The sequence below is a fragment of the Brachyhypopomus gauderio genome, chromosome 1 (genome assembly GCF_052324685.1).
Source record: "Brachyhypopomus gauderio isolate BG-103 chromosome 1, BGAUD_0.2, whole genome shotgun sequence".
In the NCBI taxonomy this organism is placed as follows: domain Eukaryota; kingdom Metazoa; phylum Chordata; class Actinopteri; order Gymnotiformes; family Hypopomidae; genus Brachyhypopomus; species Brachyhypopomus gauderio.
Genome location: NC_135211.1, coordinates 20,096,335 through 20,117,323, shown reverse-complemented (window position 1 = coordinate 20,117,323; position 20,989 = coordinate 20,096,335). Strand labels below are relative to the sequence as shown.

General features: G+C 47.0%; 1 protein-coding gene across 1 annotated transcript in view; it reads right to left on the bottom strand.

The window, feature by feature from the left end:
* celsr2 (cadherin, EGF LAG seven-pass G-type receptor 2) overlaps positions 1–20,582 on the bottom strand; it is a 60,368-nt gene extending 39,786 nt beyond the window's left edge. Inside the window, exon 1 of the mRNA XM_077001053.1 lies at positions 16,656–20,582. Coding sequence (XP_076857168.1) covers positions 16,656–20,229 — 3,574 coding nt within the window. The 5' untranslated portion in view covers positions 20,230–20,582. The remainder of the gene's footprint in view (positions 1–16,655) is intronic.
* Between the last annotated feature and the right edge of the window lie 407 nt (positions 20,583–20,989).

Below are 20,989 nucleotides of genomic sequence, written 5' to 3'. Positions count from 1 at the left end.
ATTGTGGCATCATTATGGCATTACAGCAATATTATGGCGTTATTATGGTTTTATTATGGCGTTATGGTGTTATAGCTTTACTGTGGCGTTATGGCTTCATTATGGTGTTATTATGACATTATTATGGTGTTATGACATTATGATCTCCCAACCAAATGATAATTGATGAAATCTAGTAGTACATATTAGGAATTCACAACACAAACCTCAGATTTACTGAGCCCTGGCTGTCATAGATGTGGATAACAACACTGGTCAGGATTGTTGATTAAAGAGAGTGTTTGCAGTTGTTTCTTCTGTATGTTAATGAGCAATAATGTTCATGTCAATGAAGCACTGGTGATCAGAATGGGACTGGACTAGGGTTTTGTGGGAGAGAGACAGTCAGAAAGAGAGAAGGAGAGAAAGAGAGAGAAAGAGGGGGAGAGACTCTAACCACCCACTGAAACTATTCAAAAACAGAAGTAAAAAAGAATACCTGAACATCAGTATTTAACAATACGTTTTAAGAAATACATAAATAATTACACAAACTATAACAATGATTTGTTTATGGAAAGGTGGGCGTGAGTTTGAGCCTGTGAGCGTGAGTCTGTGAGCGTGAGTGTGTCAGCGTGAGTGTGTGTGTGTGAGAGAGAGAGTGACTGAGAATGAGAGAGATACACGAAAGAGAGCAACAGATGAGCTTCATCAAAAAAACAAACAGACCTGAGGAAGCATGTTCTTAATGACCTCCATCCCTAAAGACAGAAACTCTATTGGCTAATCACCCCTCAGCACTACCTTCGGCTATAATGGGAGCACTGAACAGCGTTGACATTAATTAATGTCACTAATCTGCTGGTTGTACCCTACGCGGCCCCTCGATCCCCTCCGATACCCCCAACAGTAGCCTGGGAACAGAGCACTCCAACAGCAGCAGGGCCAGGGAGGGGGGGGAGGGGGGGGGGGAAGAGAGAGAGAGAGAGAGAGAGAGAGAGAGAGAGAGAGAGAGAGAGAGAGAGAGAGAGAGAAAGAGAGAGATGGGGGTGACATCTCTCAGGCCTCTGTGTGCTCTTCAGACCAGAAGGGAAATCAGCCCAAACCACATTTAATCCAATCAAAGGCGTCCTGCAAACACAAGCCAGGATCTTCCTCAGCACACACTCTTCATCAATAGACACCTTTGTGTACTGCTCTGGACGCGAGCCAGGGAGCAGAACCCCTCACATCTAGGGGACATGAGAGCGTGCCCGCACGCGCATATACACACTCATAAACACACACACTCGTACACACTCACTCACTCACTCACACACTCACACACGCAAAGACAGGCCGAGAAGGGGAGTAAACTGAAAACAGAAAGCTGGAGGAACATGAGGAGAACCACTCACTCACACACACGCACACACACACACACACACACACACTTCCAGCTGTTCAGAAACTCAAGCAGGAGTATGACTACCAGGACTGAAACGGCGTGACACACATACTAACCAACAACGTCACAAAATGGAAAAGAATTCAGCAACTCTTACAGTAGACGGATAGAAACAGATGGACCAGTGGTGACTGTTGTCATGGTACAACCTACCGGCCACACAACCTACCTAATGGCTCGGATTGACAGGGAGGGAGGAGCCTGTCCAGTACAAGGCTCAGTATTAGCTCCCCCTCAGGTCTGCAACCTTCTGAAGAATGAGATCTCTTTTTGTAATCTGAAGAAATTAAAGATCTACCAGCATTAAAAGTGTCAGACCCGGGGGACCCGTTTAATAAAGAAATAAAGACCTAGGCAACAAAAACTGTAGCCTCCAGTGATGTACTTATCACAGCTGTCCCACTGGTGATGTACTTATCACTAATCTTTGGAAGTCTCTGCATCAGGAGTCACTGCTAGTTCCTCTTCAACATCTGGGTGTCATGACTAGCCCCGGCCCTGCTTGTTTATCAGGTTCACGTGTTCCTGTAAGCCCCTCCTCTGGAACTCTAGTAGGGTGTTTGGCTTGGTTTCTTCCCATTCTGTGTAGCCACGCCCCTTTTGTTACAGCTGTTCTGTGTTTGGCATCAATTAAGTTTTGTATTTAGTCTCTTTGGTTTCTGCTTTGACTATGTTTCAATGTGCGTACGTTCATTTATGTTTAGTTTAAACGCTTACCTGAAATTGAAATTCGCTGTCTCTGCTTGCTTGCTTGCATTTTGAATCTGTTTCACGGAAGATTTGTATGTCATATGTTTGATACTTGTTTTGTATGTACGTTCTCTTTTATAGTTGAGTCACCTGGTTTGCATTTGTTACTTGGCATGGTTATTCCCTGGTCTCTGTCTTATTGTTATCTGTAGTTTTCCTAGTTAATATTCCTTAGTTTGCATTTGTATGAGTGTTTGGTTATTTCCTGTTCTCTGTTTGTAGTTAGGTATGTTTTGTCTTTGTCATCCTTAATCTTTGTTGTAATCCAATCTTCCGGTTGTGTTAGTGTAATGGTTTATTCCTGTGATAATCTCCCCTGCCTTATCTTACTTTAGTGTCTAATGTGTTATATTTAAAAAGTTGGCCTTGTGTTTCAACTCGGTTCCCTTGTGTTATCTGTGCACAGGCTATAACCTAACGAGAGAGGTACATTAGTTCACACGTCACCTCTTCAGCACGTATGTCCACTGCCTGTGCTCTTAGAGCCCCCGCCATCACACTGGGAATGTTTTTGTGTTATGCTTCAGTATAACCTGATCCCCCCCCATTTAGTAATCTGCTAAAACCTTTTGTGAATCTTTCAACTCAAACATTTTCTAACAAGTGTCCTTGAATGTCAGCTGCATTGCTGAGTGAAGTCCAGTTGCCTCTTTTGGGTGAAGTTCAGAGTACCACACACATCCGTCTGTCCTCAACAGCGGGGACACAGTACTGTGCTCTGACTCCAGGTGTAAGTGCTCTGCAGCACACACTCCACTACTACAGCACTGACCCACTACTACAGCACACACTCCACTACTACAACACTGACCCACTACTACAGCACACACCCCACTACTACAGCACACACTCCACTACTACAGCACACACTCCACTACTACAGCACACACTCCACAACTACAGCACACACTCCACAACTACAGCACACACTCCACAACTACAGCACACACTCCACTACTACAACACTGACCCACTACTACAGCACACACCCCACTACTACAGCACACACTCCACTACTACAGCACACACTCCACTACTACAGCACACACTCCACTACTACAGCACACACTCCACTACTACAGCACACACTCCACAACTACAGCACACACTCCACAACTACAGCACACACTCCACAGCTACAGCACACACTCCACTGCTACAGCACTGACCCACTACTACAGCACACACTCCACTACTACAGCACACACTCCACTACTACAGCACACACTCCACTACTACAGCACACACTCCACTGATACAGCACTGACCCACTACTACAGCACACACTCCACTACTACAGCACACACTCCACTGATACAGCACTGACCCACTACTACAGCACACACTCCACTACTACAGCACTGACCCACTACTACAGCACACACTCCACTACTACAGCACTGACCCACTACTACAGCACACACTCCACTGCTACAGCACAGACCCACTACTACAGCACACACTCCACTGATACAGCACACACTCCACTGATACAGCACACACATCCACTGATACAGCACACACATCCACTGATACAGCACTGACCCACTGATACAGCACTGACCCACTGCTACAGCACTGACCCACTACTACAGCACACACTCCACTGATACAGCACACACTCCACTGATACAGCACACACTCCACTGACACAGCACACACTCCACTGACACAGCACACACTCCACTGACACAGCACACACTCCACTGACACAGCACACACTCCACTGACACAGCACACACTCCACTGACACAGCACACACTCCACTGACACAGCACACACTCCACTGACACAGCACACACTCCACTGACACAGCACACACTCCACTGATACAGCACACACTCCACTGATACAGCACACACTCCACTGACACAGCACACACTCCACTGACACAGCACACACTCCACTGATACAGCACACACTCCACTGATACAGCACACACTCCACTGATACAGCACTGACCCACTGACACAGCACACACTCCACTGATACAGCACACACTCCACTGATACCGCACACACTCCACTGATACCGCACATACTCCACTGATACCGCACACACACTCCACTGATACCGCACACACACTCCACTGATACCGCACACACACTCCACTGATACCGCACACACACTCCACTGATACAGCACTGACCTACTGATACAGCACACACATCCACTGATACAGCCCTGACCCACTGACACAGCACTGACCCACTACTACAGCACACACTCCACTGATACAGCACACACTCCACTGATACAGCACACACTCCACCACTACAGCACTGACCCACTACTACAGCACACACTCCACTGCTACAGCACACACTCCACTACTACAGCACTGACCCACTACTACAGCACACACTCCACTGATACAGCACACACTCCACTGATACAGCACAGACCCACTACTACAGCACACACTCCACTGCTACAGCACACACTCCACTACTACAGCACTGACCCACTACTACAGCACACACTCCACTGATACAGCACACACTCCACTGATACAGCACACACTCCACTGATACAGCACACACTCCACTGATACAGCACACACATCCACTGATACAGCACACACATCCACTGATACAGCACTGACCCACTGATACAGCACACACTCCACTGCTACAGCACTGACCCACTACTACAGCACACACTCCACTGATACAGCACACACTCCACTGATACAGCACACACTCCACTGATACAGCACACACTCCACTGATACAGCACACACTCCACTGATACAGCACACACTCCACTGATACAGCACACACTCCACTGACACAGCACACACTCCACTGATACAGCACACACTCCACTGATACAGCACACACTCCACTGATACAGCACTGACCCACTACTACAGCACACACTCCACTGACACAGCACACACTCCACTGACACAGCACACACTCCACTGATACAGCACACACTCCACTGATACAGCACTGACCCACTACTACAGCACACACTCCACTGATACAGCACACACTCCACTGATACAGCACACACTCCACTGATACAGCACTGACCTACTGATACAGCACACACATCCACTGATACAGCCCTGACCCACTGACACAGCACTGACCCACTACTACAGCACACACTCCACTGATACAGCACACACTCCACTGATACAGCACACACTCCACTGATACAGCACTGACCCACTGCTACAGCACTGACCCAATGCTACAGCACTGACACAAACCTCTGATACACATGTTAGTAATTCATCTGTCCAAAGACCATTATTCCAGACATCATGGTCTTTGTCTGTGCTCTCTCTGGCAAACAAAAAGTCTGGCCTTAGTTGTTTTTTTGAGAGTTTCCTCCTTGCACACCTCCATGAACATTTTTCATGACTTCTTTGAGCGTCTTATGGTCTGGGTGAACTTGTTGGACAAATTATTTTTTAATCCTTTACCAGACTCATCAGCAGCCACAAGCTTCTTTCTGGGGGCCTCAGAAGCTCTTTGGATTTCACCATGGTGCTCACTCTCACTTCAGCAGTCAGGAAGACACCAAACTAGTGTTCTGAGGTTTAAAGAGGGCAAGCCTCATTCAAAATGCTGGTTAACAATGTTCTGATCATGTGCACCTGATGCAATACACCTGTGTGTGATCTTAACCACTTAACTAAGTTGGACAATAAATTACATTTTACAGAAAATTGTAAAAAGGGTTTTCTTAATTTTTCTTAAATATTTAGTCACATTACTTGGATCGCTCAGTATTGTTAAAATTGATATTAAATATCCACGTCATAAATGTTAATAAACACACAGGCTTCCATAGGGTGTCCTAATTTTTTCACATGACTATACGTGCAACACATATGACAGTACATGCATCCACACACAGGTACACACACACACAAGCATGTGTGCACCCCCCCCCCCCCCTCCACACACACACACACACATATGAGCGAGTCACAACTGAGCGAGTCACAACTTGAGTTTGAGAGAATGCTGTTGAAATAATTATCACCACTCCACTGTGGGCAGGAAATCCCCAGGGTGCATGTCTCCCTCCCCCAACCCCTAACCCTAAACCCTAACCCTAACTAACACCTAACCCCTAACCCTAACTAACACCTAACCCCTAACCCTAATCCCTAACCCTGCAGCTCTATCCTGGGCCCAGGGAGCATATGAAAACAGACATGCACCAAGACGTCGAGATGCTCAGTTTCTGCGACCTGTCTGTAGTTGTCAGTGATAACATCTGGATCTAACATTTCACCTATCTTGTCTGACAGCACTCCAAGGTTCTGCTACAATCCAACTGAGCAGCTATATAATGAACTAATAATGAAGAAAATATGCTAGAGGAAGTGAAATCAAGACAATGGTGGATATTAGTTTTTGTTAGTCTGCATGCGATTTTTGCAGTACGATTTTTAAAAACACCATCCTGTGAAAGCGAGACCTCCATGAACCCTTCTAGGGCCATTCTAGAATTCTCACTGTGGTTCCAGAATGTGATAGACAACTGTTGTTAGAAACCACGTTACATCATGTGTGGGGCTCTAGATGAATCACACAGGTGTGCCAGAGCTTTAGAGGGTTAGAAGAATACAGTAGCCTGTGGGGCAGTAGAATGATCCCTGAAACAGAACACTGCAGACATCACCGCCATGTGCACACACTACATTAATCAGCCTGACTGTCATCTGACTGATCGCAGACCAGTGAATAAATAGGTAAACTCAACAAAAAAATCTGAAGATAATAAATAATACAGAATAATACAGGTAATACAGGGAAATATATGGTACATTTGGGTAGTTTCCTAGTTCCTCTCTCTTCAAACATGGGAAAGATAATTCCAACATTTAATTCCAGTAAGAAGCAGAAAAATATTTCAAAGTGAATTTCAGAGTGTTCCTCCGTGGATGGAGATGTGATGAGGGCACGGTTGTGTGACCTACATTCATGATGGGAGTAGTTCAAAGCAAGACTCAAAACCCACAAAAGCTCTAGACTATCACACACTCTCCCAAAGTGTACTCACACACATACTCCCCCAAAGCATATGTGCATTCGCACACACGCACACACACACACACACACACACACACACACTCTCTCTCTCCCCCAAAGCACACTCACACAGAAACACACACACATTCCACCAAAGAGCACACAGACACACACACATGCGCGCATGCAGTGCACGCACATGCACACAACACATCTCACCAAAGGCACACACTCAAAGTGCACACACACGCACGCACGCCCGCGCACACACAGACACTTAGAGTTGCTCAGGAGGAATACGACCAGGAGGCATCACGCAAAGCTCTTCTCAGACATTACCCCCCTCCATCCCTCCACCTCTATACCTTTGGAAATATACCACTACTAAGACGTCTGTGTGTTCGATTGTGAGCTCAGTAACCTGATAAAAATAATCAACTTTAATGAGGCTGCTTCTGTCTGATACAACCTTATGTTCTGTTAACCAGAGGGCATTTCATCCTGGTACCATCCTGATGAATTATGTTCCCCCAGTGAGATACTGTGCACTTTTACGAAGTCTGTAATTATATATCACAATCAATCAACACTTCATGATGTGATTACTCTGCAGTTAGAGAAAAGCTGAGTGCTGCTCCCTGGCAAACAAGCGTTGGGGTTCAACCTCAAGCTGCTCCATCATTTGTTCTGAATGACTAACAGCAGGTGTTTATGTGCAGCATGGAACCATTTCCTGCTCTCAGTCCCCAATGAGGTGGAACCGTTTCCTGCTCTCAGTCCCTAATGAGGTGGAACCGTTTCCTGCTCTCAGTACCCAACGAAGTGGAAATGTTTCCTGCTCTCAGTACCCAACGATGTGGAACCGTTTCCTGCTCTCAGTACCCAACATGGTGGAACCGTTTCCTGCTCTCAGTACCCAACGAGGTGGAAATGTTTCCTGCTCTCTGTACCCAACGAGGTGGAACCATTTCCTGCTCTCTGTACCCAACGAGGTGGAACCATTTCCTGCTCTCTGTACCCAACGAGGTGGAACAGTTTCCTGCTCTCAGTCCCTAATGAGGTGGAACCATTTCCTGCTCTCAGTCCCTAATGAGGTGGAACCATTTCCTGCTCTTAGTACCCAACGTGGTGGAACCGTTTCCTGCTCTCAGTACCCAACGTGGTGGAACCGTTTTCTGCTCTCAGTACCCAATGAGGTGGAACCATTTCCTGCTCTCAGTACCCAACGTGGTGGAACCGTTTCCTGCTCTCAGTACCCAACGTGGTAGAACCGTTTCCTGCTCTCAGTACCCAACGTGGTGGAACCGTTTCCTACTCTCAGTACCCAACATGGTGGAACCGTTTCCTGCTCTCAGTACCCAATGAGGTGGAACCATTTCCTGCTCAGGACACAGGCATCAGACTCTAATCAAAGACGATATAAGAATAAGAGACACCAGGTCTCCATGAATCATACAGTAATACAACTCCCAGTCAAGTACAAACAGTACTAACAGACATAGACTTAGACCTGAGCAAGGTGCAGTATATATATATATATATATATAAGGTTAACAATACTATGGGTCCAAATCCCTAATGACCAAGCCAAAGGCGACAGTGGCAAGGAAAAAACTCCATATATATGAGCAGTATATCTAGGAGTGTATATAATTGGGCAACATATATGAGTATACATATATGAGTAGTATATATATACAGCTTAGTGTGCAGCAGGGTTGTTAGCATGCTAATGCATGGCTCAGTAGAGGAGAGTGGAGGCCAATCACACCTGCTTCACTGACAGAGAAAAGAATGCAAATGCATTGCATGGGAGCAAATGGGCTGCTGGGAGCGGGGCTTATCTGGAAGTGGGGAGGGACATGGTGTGTGATGGGGGGGGGGGGGGGGGGGGGTTCCCATTTCCTTTAGTCCTTCCACATGATCTCCAGCAGGACAAGCAGTGCAGCCTATTACAGATTAACCCTGGATTAAAGCAGCCTAGAAAAGCCTGCATGAAAACCCTTACAAAAAAGAAATGTAGCACATAACAGTACGATATAACACCAATGTATGTGTGGTGTCTGTCTGGCAGATGTGTGTGAGTGTGTGTGTGTGTGTGTGTTGTATTTGTGGTTTCTGTGACATCACTGCAGGAGTCTGAGCTCCAGCTCAGAGGCAGAGAGGGCACCTAAACAATAGCACAAGATCCCACTACAGCAGCGTGTCCACTCACTACCCTCACTACCACACACTATTACTCACTACCACACACACTGCAACACTACTCACTACCACACACTGCAACACTACTAACTACCACACACCCTGAACTACTACTCACTACCACACACACTGCACTAGTACTCACACACCCTGCACAACTACACGCTACCACACCCCCTGCACTAGTACTCACACACCCTGCACTAGTGCTCATTACCACACACCCTGCACTAGTACTCATACCCCCTGAACTGCTACTCACTACCACACCCCCTGCACTAGTACTCACACACACTGCACAACTACTCACTACCAAACCCCCTGCACTAGTACTCACACACCCTGAACTACTAATCACTACCACACACACTGCTACTCACTACCACACACCCTGCATTAGTACTCACACACCCTGCACTACCACTCACTACCACACCCCCTGCACTAGTACTCACACACCCTGAACTGTTACTCACTATCACACACCCTGCAACACTACTAACTACCACACACCCTGCACTACTACTCACTACCACACACCCTGCACTAGTACTCACACACCCTGCACTACTACTCACTACCACACCCCCTGCACTAGTACTCACACACCCTGAACTATTACTCACTATTACACACACTGCAACACTACTAACTACCACACACCCTGCACTACTACTCACTACCACACCCCCTGCACTAGTACTCACACACCCTGAACTATTACTCACTACCACACACACTGCAACACTACTCACTACCACACACCCTGCACTACTACTCACTACCACACACCCTGCACTACTACTCACACACTCTGAACTATTACTCACTACCACACACACTGCAACACTACTCACTACCACACACCCTGCACTACGACTCACCACCACACACCCTGCACCAAGTTATTTAGAAGGTTCAGTTGTGTGTGTGTGGGTGTGTGCATGTGTGTATGTCTGTGTGTATGTTTGTGCGCGTGTGTGTGCGCACATGCGTGTAGGTGTGTGTGTACATGTGTATGTTTGTGTGTATGGTGAGGGCCTGGCAGAAACACTTTCACTCCCACGCAGCACATTCATCCTGCTGCTGCCTTGACACACACTTAACATTGAAGAAAAAGTCATTTTCTAAATCTGCATTCCAGAGGTAATGCTATCAAACACTGTGTTTAATTACAGTAGTGACAAAAACGAACCAGTGAAGGAGAGAGAGTGAGACAGAGAGAGACAATACATTGCTGGAGTGCTTTTGGATCAGATGTGATAATCTGCTATCAAAGAGCAGCTATCATTTAATTTCTCCCCCCATCTCTCTCTTTTCCTCCTCCTCCGTTGTTGTTGTTGAGAGAGATATCTCTCTCTTTTCCTCCTCCTCGTTGTTGTTGTTGAGAGAGATCGCTCCCTCTCCCTATTTCTCCATCTGTCCATTTCTCGCCCTTGTGCAGTCTTCCTTCACTGAATATTATTGATAATTTGCAAGGTCATACCCTCCCACCCAAACACACACACACACACACACACACACACACACACACACACACACACACACACACACACACACACACACACAGAACAAAACCTCCCTCCTACAAGCAGAAGTGAGGTCATATAGTTTAATTTATGGCCACTCATTGGTCTACCCGAGAGGTCATGTCTGCTCACACACAACACACACACAACCACCCCTTACATTCACTCAAAACCACACACACACAACCACCCCTTACACTCATTCAAAACCACACACACACAACCACCCCTTACACTCACTCAAAAACCACACACACCCAACCACCCCTTACACTCACTCCAAAACCACACACACCCAACCACCCCTTACACTCACTCCAAAACCACACACACACAACCACCCCTTACACTCACTTGCTCATCCACACACACAAGCATCCCAAACACCTACATGAGCATCTACACATTTTAGTAGGACAGAAAGACAACCACACCCACCAGCCACATTCTTCACATTTTAGTTTATTATGAGATGGGTAAAGGCCATGCAGGCTGACCTACATGTCCCTGTGAATGGGTGTATTAACATACCAAAGACACACTCGGTCTGGCACGGACGGCCCCTCAGGAGCATCAGTGCTGGGACTGGTGCACTGGGACTGGTGCACTGGGACTGGTGTACTGGCTGTCAGGGTTGAGGTCCTCTGTCCACAGGAGGAATAAACTACTTAAAGGTCTGAATGGAACGTGACCACAAAGCAGAAGGGAAGTTTATGAAGGACTTTCACCAGTTAGCCCACTAATGTAATGAGGGAGAACATACCATGCTAGGCATGCCACAACATTCTGTCCTCGCTCACACACACACACACACACACACACACACACACACACACACACACACACACACACACACACACACACACATGCATACTCTCTTCCACATCAAAGGAAGATATACAAATATAGCACACAGATGTCATCTAGTACATAGGCTTGACACTGAAAGAGAAAAGGATCTGTGTGTGTTATGCACAGATCCTGTAAACACACACCTGTAAACACACACACTCATACACACACCTACAAATGGGCCCTGGCTGCTACCATTTTAACCCCCACCCCAAATGCCCCCAGCCACCCCAACTCCCCCCTGCCCCCACCTTGCATTCTGTTGCCCCCAGCCCCTTCTGTCTTCTGCACAATAGGAGTCCCCCAAGTCCCCACCCATTAGGCATTTCTCAAGCATCGCTGGGGTCACCATGACAACTCCCTGCTTAACAAAGCATTTCTCTTAGCTATTCTTTCATTCACAGCAAGAGAAGGAAAGAGAAAGAGCAATAGAGTGAAGGCAGACAGAGACAGATAGAGAGAGAAAGAGGGAGAGGGGAAGAGAGGGAGAGAGGAAGAGAGGAAGAGAGAGAGAGAGAGAGAGAGAGAGATAGAAAGAGGGAGATAGAAAGAGGGAGAGGAGAAGAGTGATAGCAGGATGAAATGACACCAGTGAGAAAAGAATGGGAGTGAGGGAACATAGACAGTGATATCACAGGAGGTGACGGAGGGTAGGGTGGTTTGTGAGTGTGTGTGTGTTTGTGTGTGTGTGTGTGTGGTGGGGGGCAGGAGGAGCGAAAAGACGAAGAAAAGAAAGGGTTCTCACATTCCAGTAGGGGCTTTGACTAATGACCCCCAGAGAATAAATGTGTGTTTGAGAGAACAAGCAGTGTTTCTCAGAATGCACACCAACTCACGCTGGCAGCTTCAAATGCAACTTTTACACCAAAGCAAAAACCTCCACCAGGCTGAGTTACAGGAATTTCTGACCCCACACAGGCCTCTACAGGCTGGTGTGTTTCTAACAATAACTTACTCTGAGTTTTAAAGACTTTACTGGAGAAAATTTAGCTTATGCAAGCTGAAGTCTAAGAGTACAAGCAGAAACTTCCATTTGGCCTGAATGGGCTGATGGCTTAAGGCCACACCCCTCCTGATAATATTCCAGCAGGGGGCGTGGCCTGTTCAGCTACATCTCTCGGACATTGCTGAATCGACACAGGGCACAAATACTTTGAAAATTTTAGCCTCTTTAAGGGAAATTTTAACCATAGATGTTCATGCTATGACGTGTTGAGAAATTCTATGAAATTAAATTAAGCTATTTGTATTGACTTGAATGTTCTCAGTCAAGAAATAAAACACCCAGAATTCAGATCTTTCTGGCTGTTCAAACTTCACATCTCTTTAGACAAGAGAATGAACATCTTTCAGGTGTCCAGGATGCTTCTGAATGAAAGACAATTAAGACAAAAAAAACTGTTTTCAGTTGAGGACCATGACACTGAAACCACTAGGGTTAAGGTTAAGGTTAGAGTTAGAATTAGGATTAGTGCCAACCAATCAAGAGATTCAAGACAATCTCAGCTTTGAACAGCCCAGAATTGTTCTATTGCTGTGGGGAATGCATTCCCAGGGCAACTATTCCATGTCATCAACATGCTACTGCTGTAGCATAGATTGCTACTATAACAGCAGGGAGAACAGAGGCCCAAAATGCGGTGTATGTGTGTGTGTGTGTGTGTGTGTGTGTGTGTGTGTGTGTGTGTGTGAGAGAGAGAGAGAGAGAGAGAGAGAGAGAGAGAGAGATATATATGTGTGTGTGTGTGTGTGTGTGTGTGTGTGTGTGTGTGTGTGTGCGCGCGCGTGTGTGTGAGAGAGAGAGAGAGAGAGCAATTGTTTCCACGGGTTTGAAGTGCTCAACTATTATAATGAGTTATAAATTATGAATAAATCATTTTTAAAACAAAATTAAAAGCCCACAAAGCATGCAGTACTCTTTCTCCAATCTCCAGCCTCATGAGCATACGTTAGTAGTAAAACAGTCTGAAATCATCTTGTCAACATGCCATTCATAAGCATACCATCTACTTCCATAATCCAATTTTTTAAAACCCAGTTACACTGGGTCCACAGCAAAGATCACCCATAACCATAATGGATTTCAATCCATTTATATCTATAAATGATCTACATATTAATTTGTAGATATGTAAGCAAATCCAATACCAGAGGCTCTGACAGGATAAGAATGTACAATCCAAAAATTTTATTAATTAAATTAAATCTCTCTACATTTCCATACCAATAAATAAATTAACCACCTTCTTTCTCTACTCCTCTAATTTACCCCATTTGCACGTCTACCTTTCTCTTTCTCTCACTCTGTCTTTCACTCTCTCTCTCTCTCTCTCTCTCTCTCTCTCTCTCTCTCTCTCTCTCTCTCTCTCTCTCGCTCTCTCTCTCTCTCTCTCTCTCTCTCTCTCTCTCTCTCTCTCTCTCTCTGGCAGATCCAGGGCTGTTTGTGTAGTGGTTGTGGTGGACAGGTAGTTGCTTCATTAATTGCTTACTGTGGAGTTGATCCATCTAATGTGTAACTGTCAGGTCTATCACGGTAAGAAGAGTTGTCTCCATTTTTATAAGCCTGTCAAATATAATTGGTGAGAAATGCAGCAGAGGGACCATTATCATCATCTCCCCAAAGACCAATAGAACTATAGACCCAGCCAGTGTGAGGCAGCAGTGCTTCCTGCTCACTGATTGGTCAGTCTGGAGACCCAGCTGTTGCTTCTGACTGGAGCCTCATCCTGATCTGAGCGTCTGAATCGACTTGCTCGCATCTGCTTTGTCTGCCCTGTTTCTCTCTCTCTCTCTCTCTCTCCCTCACACACACTCACACACACACACACACACACACACACACACACACACACACACACACACACACACACACACACACACACACACACACACACACACACACACACTCACACAGACACACACAGCACTGGGGCGTCAACAGGATCCCTTGCCTAATCTGAGGCCCTTACGGTGGCTAACGAGCTAGCTAACAAACCACTTCTGCAGCACAGATCCCTCCAGCAGGTTAAGGGGCCTCTCACCCGCCTCTCAGTAGGAAGAAAAGAAAAGACCAAGCCTGTCTCAAAGCAAGACCTCAGAGGATCACTTCTGTGTGAGAACAGGACCTACTTATAGCCTACTGTTTCTATTAGTCAAGATCGCTAATGCTAATGCTGCTAACAATGTAGAAAAGTGGCCATCAATTAGCATGGCTTTAAGTCTGATATTGCTGCCCGTTCACAAAATGTCAATGGAAGCTTCTGCTAGCGAGAAGATAAACTGATGACACAAATTTGCTGAGATTGGAACGCGCTGAATGAAGCTACTGAATGAAACTACCGAGTCCAAACATATCAGCTGCTGAGGGGATAAAGCATGATTCACATGAATCACATTTACAAATTTCTACAAGTATGAAAAATGCTTAGATCTGGCGCTCTCCATCTTCATTTGAACCTCTTGACTGTGCAAGCCTCTTACAGCGAGCGGCGTGTTGTCCTCCTTTAGGTTTCAGTGTTCACTGATGCATGGCAGAAGCAGCAGTGTTCATCTAAACCAGTTTCTGCATTTCAAACTCCAATGACTACAGCCACACTGACAGTAAAGCGTTAATTCTTCACCTCCCATTGTGCTGGGCTGTAACACCATGACCCCTGCACTTTCACCCCTGGTCTTATAGGAACATTCAAACACCTGCTGTAAGTTAGCCAAAGATCAGTACTGCAATAAATCCCAGTCAATGTGTATTACATTATAGACTGCTGATCTAGAGTCAGCTACTTTTTGTCCTTGTAATTATATTAGTTAGATTCTGAAAGACGAAGCCTGACTACACAAACACATTTAGTACATGAAATCCAATAAGTAAAATGCATAGACCCTGACTATGAATTACACTTTACATCCACAATAAATACAAGCTCTGAACCACAGCAAAGCAGAAAAGTAATATTCCCTTTACAACACATGCTTTACAAGCGTGGAGAGCAGGTGGGTGTAAATTCCCCAAGCCAGTTTTACACAAACATACCAAGCCTAACATACTTTCTTAACCCTAAACCTAACCCTAACCTTAACCCCAATCCTTCTGAAAACATACCAAGTCTAACCAGTGGGATGTTGCTTCTGATTTTCCAAACATAATCTGGATCTATACAGCAGGTCCTTAAGATTGTGTAACTCAATCCAAGGCAGAGTCCTCCGCAGTGTGCAGACAGATCTAACAGAAATTGGCATGTAATGTATTTCTGTTAGATGGAAGTAAGTCATGCTGACCCAGTGAAGCATGACGACCCCAGAGACCTCCACCCGCACGGTTAATGGCCTCTCTCCCACACAGGCCGCCATTTTAATTCATCGCTACATCCTAAAGGTCTTCACAAAAGCAGAAAGACACCCTAACTATAACAGACATCCACACTAATAAAATCAAGCACACCTACCACACCCCATCAAATCTCCAACCACATCCAACCACACAAATCAGCACACAAAGAAACAAAAAAACTGACTCTGCTTAGCTGAGCCAACGTGTGCTTAGACAACATATGCAACGTTTCATGCTGCCTCTGACTAACAGGAGAGTCTGGGATCAGAGTTCAGGACGCAGAACAGACCCAGACGCAGGAGGAAACGAGGCCATCTGCTTGTACCCGTCAGCACAGCAAACTAATAACGAAAAGCCCAAACTGTCATGAAACTGTCATGAAACTAAGATGAAGCATATTTGGAAATATGATGATCGAGCAGTACTCCAATCACATCCACATACCACGATCTTTAAAAACACGATAAACACTTGAAGCATGAAAGTACACTTCTCTCCATCATGCACAATCCCCCACACACAAGGCCACAAACCCACACGCGCACAAACACACTTGTGTCTTTTACCTGAGACAGCAATCCTCATGGAGGCCTCCAGTGGTCGGTTGTTGTCAAGGGCGTGGCTGAGACGGATATCTCCAGTTGTCTGGTTCAGAATCAGCAGGTTCAGCTCGTTTCCTGCCTCAAAACTATACCGCAGCCGGTCAGACACATCCGGATCATGTGCCGGAATCCGGCCTATCACTCCTGTTGGGAAGCTTTTGGAAATGTCCGTGACATAGTTGTTAAAGATGATCTGGAAGTTCTTCAGGATGGGCATGTTATCGTTCTTGTCGATGAGTTTGATGTGGACAGTGGCCCGGCTAACCAGAGGAGCGGATGTGGCCTGAACCACAATCACGTATTCAGAGCGAGTCTCGTAGTCCAGGTCCATGAGTGCGGTGAGCTCACCAGAGAAGATGTCGAGCTGGAACACCTCTGGGATGTTGCCCTCCACAATCTGGTACATGATCTGGGCATTGCTGCCCTCGTCAGGGTCCGTGGCTGAAATGTGGGCTACGACCATCCCAATGGGGCTATTCTCCTCCACAAAGATGTCGAACTCGTCCTTCTCGAACACTGGTGGGTTGTCGTTCACGTCCAGGATAGTCACCTGAATGTCCACAGAGGTTTTGAGGGCAGGAGCTCCTTTATCCATTGCGAAAGCTTGTAGGTTGTATATGGACGTGTGCTCTCGGTCCAGACGCCGGAGAGTGCGCACAATTCCTGATGTGGATTCAATAATGAAGTCGCCATCGCCGTCATCGCCTCCCTGGAAGGTGTAGAACACACGGCCATTCAAGCCAGAATCGCGGTCTGTGGCAGACACCTGGACCACGCTGGTGAAGGTTGGAACATCTTCCATGACTGAGCCCAAGTAGCGGTCCCGCAAGAACCGGGGCATGTTATCATTAACGTCATTGACCAGGATCTCCAGGTAGGTGGTGTCAGATTTCTGAGGTATGCCATTATCACGTGCAGTGATGGCCAGTGTATATGACACCTGGTCCTCGTAGTCCAGCTCCATCTGGGTTGTCACAGCACCTGTGTCGGGGTTGATGCTGAACTGCGGTATGCTGTCATCCATAAAATATGTGATCCGTGCGTTTTCACCTGTGTCCTCGTCTGTTGCACTTATTACCACAACGGTGGTGCCAACAGGACGGTCCTCATTAATGTTGACGGTGTAGTGCGAGCTCTGGAACACAGGCCGGTGTGTGTTTGCATCTGTAACGTTCACCAACACTTTGGCCATGTCAAATCGTGTGCCGTCAGAGGCCATGACACTTAGCATGTACTGCCGCTCCAGTTTGTAGTCGAGTGGGAGTGCCAGCGTGATGAGCCCTCCTCCACTCTGGCTGGTGATGGAGAAGCGGTTTCGGGTATTTCCACTTGAGATTTGATATGTCACCACGCTGTTGATGTCCTGGTCCACGGCGGACACCGTCACCACACTCGTGCCGACGACGGCATCCTCATTCAGACGCATGTAGTATGTTTTCTGCGTGAACTCGGGGTTGTTGTCATTTACGTCCAGGATGGTCATGCTGATGCTGGCGGAAGATGACATGGCAGGTGTGCCGTGGTCTCGCGCCTCCACGCCGAAGCTGTAGAAATCCACACTCTCTCGGTCCAGCTCAGCCGCAACAACAATCCACCCCGTGCTGTTGTTTATTGTGAACGGGAAGTTCGAGGTCATCTCTGTGAGCTGATATTCAAGTCGCGAGTTGTCTCCAGAATCCGCATCAACCGCTTGGATGTGAATAACTGAGTATCCAACTGGAACGTTCTCAAGCACAGTGGCCTGGAACGGGGTGCTGACAAAAATTGGAACATTGTCATTAACGTCCTGCACCTGCACGGTCACCAGGCCTGAGATGTTGGAGAGCGGCGGCCGTCCCCCGTCCTGTGCACGGATGCGTAGCGTGTATTCTTTACTCGTCTCATAGTCCAGCGGGCTCACCAAGTCTAGCTTCCCTGTCTGCGCATCGATGTAGAACTGTCCTCTTGTGTTGCCACTCATAATGCTGAAGTGAACGACAGCGTTACCACCCTGGTCCCGGTCTGTGGCCGTCACCTGCAGGATCTCAGTGTTGGGCAGCAGGTCTTCTGCCACCTGCACAATGTAGCGCTTCTCGCTGAACTGCGGTGCGTTATCGTTGTCATCCTCCACCACGATGTGCACAGTTGCAGTGGCGCTTCGTGGTCCTGGGTCACGACCTTGGTCATTGGCCTCGACCAACAGCACGTAGGACTCAACACTCTCTCGGTCTACAGTGCCGCGGGTCCGGATCACGCCAGAGCGTGGGTCAATCTCAAAAGCATCGCTGGAGCCATTACTGTTGAGGATGCGATACAGAATATTACCATTGACAGGGGCATCTCCATCTGTGGCTCTGACCGTGAGCACCTCGTAGCCGATCTCCAGGTTCTCACGCACACTCTCTTTGTAGTCCTGCTGTTCGAACACAGGGTCGTGGTCATTTGTGTCACTCACAGTGAGCGTGAGGGTTGCCATGGCTGTGCGCCGGGGTGTGCCATAATCGACAGCCGTCACTCGGAACACATGGGTGTCCTTTGTTTCTCTGTCCAGCTCTTCAGCAGTGGACACTAACCCACTTACTGGGTCCACATCAAAGAGGTTATTCGAACGACTGTCAAACAGGGCCTCAATGAAGTATTCTAGCCTCCCTGCTTCTCCCTCATCTGGGTCTATGGCTTTCAAAACAACCACAGAGGTTCCAGCTGGTTTATTCTCTGGAACAGTCACTTGATACATAGGGGGCTGAAACTGGGGGGTGGTGTTCGTGTTTCTTTTCCTTCTGCTCAGCAGACCAGAGTCAGACTGTGTTGCCACTTTCCACAGTAACTTCTCTAGGTAACGCTGCCTGAATGCGCCCTGACCCACGCGCCAGTGGACAGACATTCCTAGCGTCTTGGCCGAACCTGCCGCGCGCCCAGCGCGCTCTTGGGCTCTTTCTGTGCAATGCAGATCAAACTCCAGCAGCGAATCGCGCTTCAAACAGAGTGGCGCCGAAACGAACAACTGACCATCGGAAAAGTAAAAAGCCGAAGTGCCGGTTACATTACACGAGACAGTGTAATGAGGACGAATGAACGGCAACAGATCCAAGACGCTGAACAGAGCGGTGTTTGCCTCGCGGCACTCGGGATGCGATCCGTGGGAATCCAATAAACTAATCATTTCCATGTCCCATGTTTTTTCACGTTTGCGTTTGTTTACACAGTTCCTGCCGCGGACATAAACACTGTACTGACTGGTCAAAAGATGCTTGAATCCGGGGTCGCTGCTTGTGCAGTCAGAAACAGTGTATAACGATAAAGGGTTGAAAGGGAGCGACCCGCAATTCAAAGAGCCCGAAACATATACAGTTCCTGCCACGGCATTAATCCCAAGAAAACTCTCTGTGAATTTTGGGGCGATTACCTGTTCCAAAGTGCAGGTCTCCATTCTCTCCACAGTCACAACAGTCCCCGGCTTCGCATCTTCGCGTATATGTACAACGCGACAATCCAAAAGATGCGGGAGTTTTAACCACCCGAAAATAAAAAATAACAAATCCCACTTCGTGCCTAACATTATTAGTCAATAGTGTTGTTCTCCGTGATTTTTCTGACCGAATTCGCTCCAGTTGCGTTTCAAACTTTTCCTGTCTTCTCTGTCTCTCTTCGAGATGAGTCCATGCCTCTTTCTCACCACGACAGCTCGATATTCCGGTACAAACGTGAGACGGAGAGAAACCGCCGCCCTCCTAAAACCTCACGCACAAGGTGAACACGCCGATACCTCCGTTGGGTTTGAGTCGGTCATTAAAATGGCTCCTACCAGCGTGTTCGTACTGCCAGGGGCTTCACATTTACATAAACCTGTTTCAGTACAGCGGGGACAGGGCACCTCGAGGAAAAGCAGGAGCGCACAAGCGGGAGCGTGTGTGTGTGTGTGTGGGGGGGGGGCTTTTCTTAAAAGGGTTAAGGGGGGGATTTTACGGGACGTTCCAGTTGGGGGAAGGAAAGCAAATAGGGAGCTCAAGACGCGCGCGCTGTGTGTGTGTGTGTGTGTGTGTGTGTGTGTGTAGCCGGCAGAGAGAATCATATTCTGAATTGGGTTCAACTTTGGGAAAAATGATTTAAGAGGCTAAACTACCTCAAGGTGATACATTAACCCATGCGACCCATGCACTGCAAACAATGGTGGTGAAAAAGAAGGCAGTTACTACTCCAGTATCTGAATGTAGATTGTAATCCAATTAAAATGAGTGGACGCGTTTTATTAAACATTTTAAAAATAGAAAAGATAAATGAGACATACGTAAACGAGAAAATATCTAAAACCTAAACTA